This window comes from Papaver somniferum, chromosome 6 (genome assembly GCF_003573695.1).
Source record: "Papaver somniferum cultivar HN1 chromosome 6, ASM357369v1, whole genome shotgun sequence".
NCBI classification, from domain to species: Eukaryota; Viridiplantae; Streptophyta; class Magnoliopsida; order Ranunculales; family Papaveraceae; genus Papaver; species Papaver somniferum.
Genome location: NC_039363.1, coordinates 105,162,882 through 105,171,870, shown reverse-complemented (window position 1 = coordinate 105,171,870; position 8,989 = coordinate 105,162,882). Strand labels below are relative to the sequence as shown.

The 8,989-nt window shown below is 37.1% G+C and overlaps 2 protein-coding genes across 2 annotated transcripts; both read left to right on the top strand.

The window, feature by feature from the left end:
- Window positions 1-1,647: 1,647 nt before the first annotated feature.
- LOC113288709 (BEL1-like homeodomain protein 6) lies at window positions 1,648-5,939 on the top strand. The gene is made up of 5 exons (XM_026537828.1): window positions 1,648-2,290; window positions 2,820-3,973; window positions 4,273-4,652; window positions 4,739-4,799; window positions 4,879-5,939. The coding sequence occupies exons 2-5, from the start codon at window positions 2,936-2,938 to the stop codon at window positions 5,584-5,586; spliced, it is 2,187 nt and encodes a 728-aa protein (XP_026393613.1). The 5' UTR covers window positions 1,648-2,290; window positions 2,820-2,935; the 3' UTR covers window positions 5,587-5,939.
- A 349-nt stretch (window positions 5,940-6,288) lies between these two features.
- LOC113288708 (pentatricopeptide repeat-containing protein At1g79080, chloroplastic-like) lies at window positions 6,289-8,574 on the top strand. The gene has a single exon (XM_026537827.1). It carries the CDS (start codon window positions 6,483-6,485, stop codon window positions 8,175-8,177), a length of 1,695 nt encoding a protein of 564 aa, XP_026393612.1. The 5' UTR covers window positions 6,289-6,482; the 3' UTR covers window positions 8,178-8,574.
- Window positions 8,575-8,989: the final 415 nt, after the last annotated feature.

The window sequence follows — 8,989 nt, the reverse complement described above, 5'->3', positions numbered from 1 at the left end:
GTTCATTTAGCATAGTGGAGAATACAGTTTGTTCATCCACTTGGCTGAACAAACAAATTCTTTTGTTCATTGCCATAGGAATTGCTCTAAGTTGAGATTGGAGATCCGAGATCCTGTAAAAACTTTTTTCCTATTCCCAAAAATGAAAAACACACACTTGGGATTTTATCAGCCGGTCAAATTTTGATTCTTGAGTTTTCGAGATCTTGTAAAAACTCCTTTCATGTCTTAGAAAAAAAAAAAACACCGAAAACACACTTATAATTCTATTTTAGTGTTTGATTATTTTTTAACTCCTTCAGAATCCTTTGATAATTAAACTCACCACTACATGAAATGTTACCGAATCGCTTAAACAATATGTTACAAAATAAAGTGTAAAAAGAAAGAAAAATCGACCTGCCAAGATTTTTATATACATAGTATACAGGACCGTAGATAAATTTAATATGTATGGTTATTTAAAGACAAGTTTAAATCTAACTGTGCTAGACTTAATCAAGGAACAAAACGAAAAATTTAATGGTGGCATGAAGATGTGGGCATTGTTGTGTGTGTGTATATTTCTTACAATATGTTGTAGAATGGTCCACATTATGATCACTATCCAATAACGATATGTGAATGCGATGCTTTCATTTTAGTGGGTCATTTTCATAGGATATGTTATATACTTAGACGTATCAGGTGATGTACAGAAATACTAGTCATAAAATAGAAACGTTTTATAGTCCAACAGCAACTTGCAATAAAAAAAAAACACTGTTCTAACAATCTACATTCCTATAAACAACAACAACAACATGAAGAAAAGAGATGGTGAACAGTAATGGTAATTGCTGTATAAAGATTCATTACCTTTTTCGGGGGAAATCATCGTTAGATAAAGACTTGACTTAAAAGATTTAACCGCCAATACTAGTTTTTAACTGCTAAGAACAAAATGAGTAAAAGCACGGTTTGGTTGTTGATGCTGGTTCGGGTGACGTAGGACTATTCTGATATTTTTTTTTAAAGATTTGCCTTCGAGTACAATACAATGAATCGAACGAAGAATTTACCCACTAATACGATTTTTGTTTAGTGTAGTAACCATTACGAAGTACTAGTACTAATTAAGCTAGAAAAAGGAAAAAAGAGAATTATTCCATGTACTAGCAAGATAATATTTAGAAACCCTTTTCTAGCTTTAGGAAAAGTGGTTGTTTTATGATCAAAAGTTATAATGAAATTACAAAGCCCACAAGCTCATCATTTGAAGTTCAATGCTTTTAATTAACTTAAACAAATTTGACTTTAACATCAACTTAATGAACAGTAACTACTTATAATTGCTGCACTTCTTCTAATTATTTTGATTGATTTGATCATTTTTATTAATTAATTTGGAGGGTTTTAAGCTGATTTTAAAATAACTACTATTTTAACTGTTTTTGATTAACTCTAATACAATGAGAAAGACAAATAAGAGAAGTTTGAAAAATTTGAGGGGGCACGTCATTTCCTAAGTAATCAAAATTCAAAGTGGGGTATGATTAAATTAAATTAAAATTAATGTTGTGATTATCATAATTAAACCAAAATTAGAGATAAGATACATTTGTTTATATGGTGTATATTATTACAACAAATTTTTGTTCAGATTCTTCTTCTCAAGTTTGTAGAAGAAGAAAGAAAAGATAGAGAGAGAGATAGAGAGAGAACAGAGATGGGTGGTAATGGAGAGATGGTCTAAGAAGGGGTTTAAGAGAGGGTTTAGGTCTACCTACTGGTAGTTAGAAGATTTGAACACCTTAACTACAACAACTACAACAGCAGCAGCAGCAGTTGTGATAGTAGTAGTAGTAATAACCAAGGAAGAAAGAAACAACAACCAACAAAGAACAACAGCAACAACAACAACAGCAAAGATTTTGATTAATTAATTAATTAAAGTTTGATTTTGTTTGTTGAGTTTGATTCAGGGTTCATAGACAGAGAGAAAAGAACAGTTTCATGGTGTGTCGAGTTTGATTGTAATTGTAATCTCACGTGTGAAAGAAAAGAGAGAAGGAGAGATTGAAAGGGATGATTAATGGATAGAGAGAGATTTTAATATTAAAAACATAAAGGAGATTGTTTTATAATTTTTTAATTTGAGGGGGTTTCAATGAAAGGAAATTGTTGTTTTTGATCTCGGGATTGGTTTTTGTCTCTGTTTTGGGAGGTCTATTTCACCCGATCATATTTTTTCAAGTTCTTCTTTCTTTTGCTCCCCACAATCCACACACTCTCTGGTTATATCTTTGAGGTATCCTCTCTCTCCCTCTCTCTATATATATATACTAAAATCTTTTCTTCTGATGTGCATGTGAATCAATTGACAGTTCTGATGATGTGGGTTCTTTCGTGCATGACTAATGAAATCATTTTCAATGATCAGTAAACAGAAAATATGGATTTTTTTTTTTTTTTTTAAGTTGCAGAGAACTACTTTTGTCTTACAATTTAATTTTCTAGAGTCTTTATGCGTAATCTTGAATCTGTTTTTGTTGGATTTTAACAATTAGATTGTTTTTGTTTCTGGGTTTCTTCTGGTTTGCGTTTTCATTCATGTTTGACTTGGGATTTTATTATCCATATTGATGTTTTCTCTGATAATAAATTAATCTTCCGAATAAAGATTTTATGAGAAACACAGAAAAGAAACCAAATTATTATGAAGTTTGTTTGGACAATCAGTATAAAGTTCTGATTTTTCTTAGACTGTTTTGTTTTCCTTTTTGTTGTTGATTGGTCAAATTGAGAACTAATGGTCCTTTCTTTGATTACATAATCAGTTGCTGGAGCAGCAGCAACAAAATATTCATTGGCAAGTAAAAACTGGTAATGGTTTACAGTCCAATTCAGAGTCCTCAACAGGAAATTTCCAAGTTTGAGGAAGAAGAAACATAAAATGGCTACTTATTACCCACCAACAAGCAATCAAAGAGACGTTGCTCCAAGCATCTATCTAAGAGATCCCGCACCCAATTCTTATCCTGAAGCTCAAGGTCTTGCAGGAAACATGATGATGTACATGAATTACTCTAATTCCACAGGTTCCTACACGGATCCTTTAACTGCAAATTCTCAACCGCAGCAAATGAATCTCCAATCTGTAGGAACACAAGAACTAGGCTCTTCGCAGCAAGCGATGCTGTCGGATTTGTTAGGTTCACAAAACGGCGAGCAAGCTTACAATTTGTGGAGGGATGGCAGAAATGAGATGTTGTTCATGCAGCCGAATGGTAGTCCTGCGACTATGCAGTCCATTAATGGCGCAACAGATAATCTAGTCCGAAGCTCGGTTGCTGAGGATTCTTCACAGATTGGTTTGGGTTCACAGTTAGGAATTTTAAACGGTAGACAGAATTCGCAGAGTCAAGGATTGTCTCTCAGCCTCAGCACACATATCCCATCTGCCATTCCAGTCCCTTCATTTCAGTATCGGCAGCCTAATCCGGGTTTCACTTCATTCCTGGCTTCTCATCCTTCAGTTTCAGGTGGTGGCTCAAGAGATGACGATCATTCTCCGAATAAGCAATTGCGTAACGCCGAGTACTTGCCACAAGGTTTCTCGAGTGGTCATCATGATATGATAAAAGGGGAATCACTGAGTAATCTTGTTTCTGTGGTTGGATCCAAGCAGATGCGTTCGGATCATTCTCCGTATGGCGTGCCTGGAGTTACAAGCACCATTTCTAACTCCAAGTACCTTAAAGTGACACAACAATTGCTTGATGAAGTTGTCAATGTTCACAAGGCTCTGAAGCAGCATGAGGGTGCTCCAAAGGGATCTAAAGAGACTGATGAGCAATTGAAAGACGCGGATGTGACCGGGATGACTTCAGACCCTAAAGAGCCGAACACCTCATCGGCTAATGATCTTTCACCTGCCGAAAGACAAGAATTACAAAACAAGGTGACAAAGCTTTTGTCCATGTTGGATGAGGTGAGCAATCTGAATCAACTTTTTGCAAATTATGCTAACAATTTGCTCAGTTATTTTTGCTTGACTACTAATTTGCATCTGTTCAGTTTTTAGTATCTAAACTAATAGACGCTCAATGAGTGAAAGATGATATGACCACGCAGCATATAGAGTTAGGTGGCATTTATGGCTCACATTTTCAGTGAACACGCCTCAAACTGCTGTTGTCTGTCTTTAGTCTATTCAAATTTTTGCAGCAATCTGTGAAACGGCCTCACTATGATTTGAGTTCATAAAACCTAATGTAATCGTTTTCACAGGTCGACAGGAGATACAAACAATACTACCATCAGATGCAGATTGTAGTTTCATCTTTTGATGTAATAGCTGGGAGTGGAGCAGCAAAACCATACACAGCAGTTGCCCTCCAGACCATTTCACGCCACTTCCGCTGCTTACGTGATGCAATTAATGATCAGATTAAAGCCACCCGCAAAAGCCTTGGGGAGCCAGATCCCCTAGGAAATGGCAAAGCTGGCGGGATATCTCGTCTTCGTTTTGTGGACCAGCAGCTCAGGCAGCAGAGGGCTCTTCAGCAGCTTGGTATGATGCAACAACATGCTTGGAGGCCACAGAGAGGTCTCCCTGAAAGCTCTGTTTCGATTCTTCGGGCTTGGCTGTTTGAACATTTCCTTCATCCGTAAGCTCCCTCTCCCTGTCCCTCTCCCTCTCCTTTCTCTCAGTCATTATTTGGCCTCTCTAATTTATGCTATTGACACTCATCAGTTACCCGAAGGATTCTGATAAAATCTTGCTAGCAAGGCAAACGGGATTAACAAGAAGTCAGGTAAGAAACGGAAACAAAAAGCTTTCTCTTGGAACAATTGACTACTTCTTTATGCATATATCTAACCTTTGATTATCAGGTTTCAAACTGGTTTATCAACGCAAGGGTGCGTCTCTGGAAGCCCATGGTAGAGGAGATGTACAAAGAAGAGTTTGGTGAAGCAGAGTTGGACTCCAACTCTACATCTGAAAATATCCTAAAAGCAGCACGAGACAATGCAAAGGCGTCTGAAGATAACAGAAGGGAAGACTTGCAACAACTTGTCAAGTCTGCAACCAATGAAAGATACAGTCCTAGACATTTCCACGATTCGAAGCCTGATTTTATATCTGACATTGAAATGTCAGGGCCTACAGCCGGAGTCTCGTTTCAAAATAGACCTCATGAAGCCGAAGGGACAGTTTACGGGGGAATTAAAATGAATAATGGACAAAGGACCCATGCAGATGATTGTAGTTTACTCCAGGATGCATTTGTGCAGTCAGAGGGAAACGACAGCGGAAGGTATATGACAGCTGCCAATGCAGCATACCAAATGGCAGAATTGACAAGGTACGGGAGTGGTAGTGGGGTGTCACTTACATTAGGTTTGCAACACTGCGATAATGGTGCACTATCTATGTCTGGTGGTACACATCAGAATTTCATTATGAGAGCGGACGATATGTACAATGTAGCAGCTGTATCTTCCCTTGGGTCCGAGGCAGCAGATTACGATTGTATGGAGCCAGGAGACCGACGTAACAGGTTCAGTTCCTCTCATATGTTGCATGATTTTGTAGCCTAGTAGTTTCTTCAGGATGACAGTTGAAGCTCTTCTTGAGAGAGAAGAAGAAGAAGGAAGAATAACATCATGTGCCTAATCTTGGGCTATTTGATATATTGGCATCTTCATAACTTGAATGGTGCCCTCTCTCTTTATATATATGGATATATATGTTATGAAAACAGTAGCTGTAATATATAGCAAAAGATTGGTGGGGGGAAAATTAGCAATATTTGTAAAGATTAGGATACACTATTATTTTTTGTGTAATTTGTTGAAGATGGGAAAACTTGTAAAATACTTAAAACAGAAAATAATTGTGGTATTGAAGATAAAGGTAATCATCATCAATATGATTTTTGCTGCTAGTAAAATCACATAGTAGGATTTTGTAACAAAGTTTTCAGAAATCCAAATTATAGATATGCAAAATTCCATGCCCCTTCTCAACACATAACTCATCACTAGCATATGCATCTCTAGTACAGTGGTAAATATCGTTCGACGAAAAAGAAAATGCAGAACCCCTCACCTCTTGGTTGGACTGGAGTCGGCCATTTGTGCTGAACCTTGTGGTAAGCAGCATGACAGATTGAAGAGCATGATGCCCATGAGATGCTATATTGGTGGGCCATGTCTTGGATGGGAAAATCTTATCCAGTTATCAATCTTTTTACTTGGCCATTCAAATTCCAAATTTACCATTTCATTTCATTCCTCCAACAAAGTATGTGCTTCTCTAATGGTGGATAAACTTTGGCCAAGATTTCTCTGCTCACACTCAGCAAAACCAGTGGCAAAAGAAGGAGACAAACAGAAAACTGTATGAATTCTTTAATCTTTATCTTTCTCAGCATTTGTTTACTTTCAGCCACAAATATTTAAAGCCAATCTTTAGAACATTTGCAAATTCAGTCATGGCAGCAGCTTTTCTACATTGGCTGACACCACTTCAATACTCAAAACTACAGAAAAGAAGAAAAGCTTATTGTTTAATCTCTCAAATCCCAAACCTTCATACCCTTTCATTAAACAAAGGTTTTTCAAGAGTTTTAGCATCATCCCAAATCACAATAGCACCCAAAGAAACTGTTTTTACACTGCCAAACTGGAAGAGTGGCAAGAGTGATCCTAGAAACAAAGAACTTAGACTCAATGATGCATTTCTTTACTTGGAATATATGATTGGTAAAGGTCATAGGCCTGATGTGTTTCAAGCTACTCAACTCTTATATGATCTTTGCAAAACTAATAAAATTAGGAAAGCAATTAAAGCAATGGAGATGATGGTTTGCTCAGGTACTATTCCTGATTCAGCTTCTAATACTTTCTTGATAAATCAGTTGTGTAAGAGAGGGAATGTTGGGTATGCAATGCAATTGGTAGATAAGTTGGAGGAATTTGGTTGTCCACCAAATACTGTTACTTATAATTCACTTGTTAGAGGTCTTTGTACCCATGGGAATCTGCAGCATAGTTTGCAAGTTTTGGATAGGTTGATGCAAAAGGGATTAGTCCCGAATGTGTTTACATATTCGTTCTTGCTTGAAGCTGCTTACAAAGATAGAGGAGTAGATGAAGCTGTAAGACTCTTAGATGAGATCATTGCTAAAGGTGGTAAGCCTAATTTGGTTAGTTACAATGTTTTGTTAACTGGGTTTTGCAAAGAAGGTAGAACAGACGAAGCCATTGAATTCTTTAAGAACTTTCCTTCGAAGGGTTTTGATCCGAATGTCGTGAGCTACAACATTGTGTTGAGAAGTATGTGTTATGAAGGAAGATGGGATGAGGCAAATGTGCTATTGTCTGAGATGGTTGGTGAAACTCGTTCTCCCTCTGTCATCACGTATAATATCTTGATTAGTTCACTTGCCCTCCATGGGAGAACTGATGACGCTCTCGAGGTCCTGGAAGAGATGATGCGAAGTCGGTTTAAGCCCAATGCCACAAGTTACAATCCGATAATTGCGCAGTTTTGCAAAGAAGGAAAGGTTGATTTTGTGGTGAAGTGTTTAGATCAGATGATTTATAGGCATGTTAATCCTAATGATGGGACTTATAATGCTCTCGCCGTGCTTTGTGAAGAAGGAAAGGTTCAAGAAGCTTTTCTCATATTCCAGAGCTTGGGTCATAAACAGAGATCGTCTCCGCATGACTTCTACAAGAATGTCATTTCAAGTCTGTGCCGCAAAGGGAATACTTATGCAGCATTTCAGCTTTTATACGAGATGACAAAGAGTGGGTTTACCCCGGATTCTTACACTAATTCTTCATTGATCAGGGGATTATGTTTGGAGGGAATGTTAGATGAAGCAAAGGAGATATTTACAGTCATGGAAGAAAATGAGTATATGCCAGAAATCGACAATTACAATGCACTTATACTAGGTTTGTGTAAATCCCAGAGAACGGATTTATCATTAGAGATTTTCGAGAGCATGATACACAAAGGGTACATGCCTAATGAAACAACTTATACTATTTTAGTTGAAGGAATTGCTCATGAAGAAGAAATGGAAATGGCTGCTGAAGTTTTGAGAGAACTGTATCAGAGAAATGTTGTAAGTAGGAGCATTGTCGAGAGACTAGCAATGCAATATGATCTCGATTGACTTGCAGTCTCTCTTCAGCTTCGGATGGAAATAGAGCAAAAGAAGATATGACTGTTAAGTACAGCCAATTGTTAGTAATTGGAGTATGAAGTTTGTGTAGTGATGAAGGAAGATTACCGAACTCAAGTTGTTACTTGAAGAACGTGACTTTGGCTCCAAATGTTTCAAAATGGAGACTGACTGCACAACGCAACATGAAGTTTACAAATAATGTAGGCTCTCCAGCGGGTTGTGTAACAAGTGTTTTAGGTGGCTGTGCGAGATACAACAAAAAATCATGTCACATTTACATTTCTAGTTAGGCTCTGGATGTAAAATGAGGATGAACTATCTTTTCTATATATAGAAAAGAAGAAGAGGATATATAAACTATCTGAATTTTATTCGTATCGCTCCACATTTATCGGATGTCCCCAAAAGAGACAGCTATTGGTATGAATATGATAATATTTAGACATTTATTCATCCTCGTATCTGCCAATCCAACCCGGAAAATTGGATGCTGTATCGTAAATTCATATGTACATATGTAGCAAAATTGTATTTGGTTACTAAATGGGGAGCAGTTAATGTTGGAATTTTAGCTTTTTAACTATCGCTTACTGGACTTAAACATGATAGAAACACTGCTCATGCTGAAAACATACTTGAATCTAGTATTAGCAGACTCAACAACACGCCTTAAACAATACAATACGTAGCAAGAACACCACACAAAAGTACATACCCAAAACAGATTGAACAATAAGGAAACAAAAACAGAAACACAAGACACTAAACTTTTGTGACTTATTATCATTTTCTATTTCCTT

Bases quoted from the DNA above. Each gene is read 5' to 3' on its own strand.
- LOC113288709 (XM_026537828.1), top strand. From the start codon at position 2,936: ATGGCTACTTATTACCCACCAACAAGCAATCAAAGAGACGTTGCTCCA. The intron at 3,974-4,272 runs GTGAGCAATCTG...TCGTTTTCACAG, and splicing joins TTTTGTCCATGTTGGATGAG to GTCGACAGGAGATACAAACA. The intron at 4,653-4,738 runs GTAAGCTCCCTC...GACACTCATCAG, and splicing joins TTTGAACATTTCCTTCATCC to TTACCCGAAGGATTCTGATA.
- LOC113288708 (XM_026537827.1), top strand. From the start codon at position 6,483: ATGGCAGCAGCTTTTCTACATTGGCTGACACCACTTCAATACTCAAAA.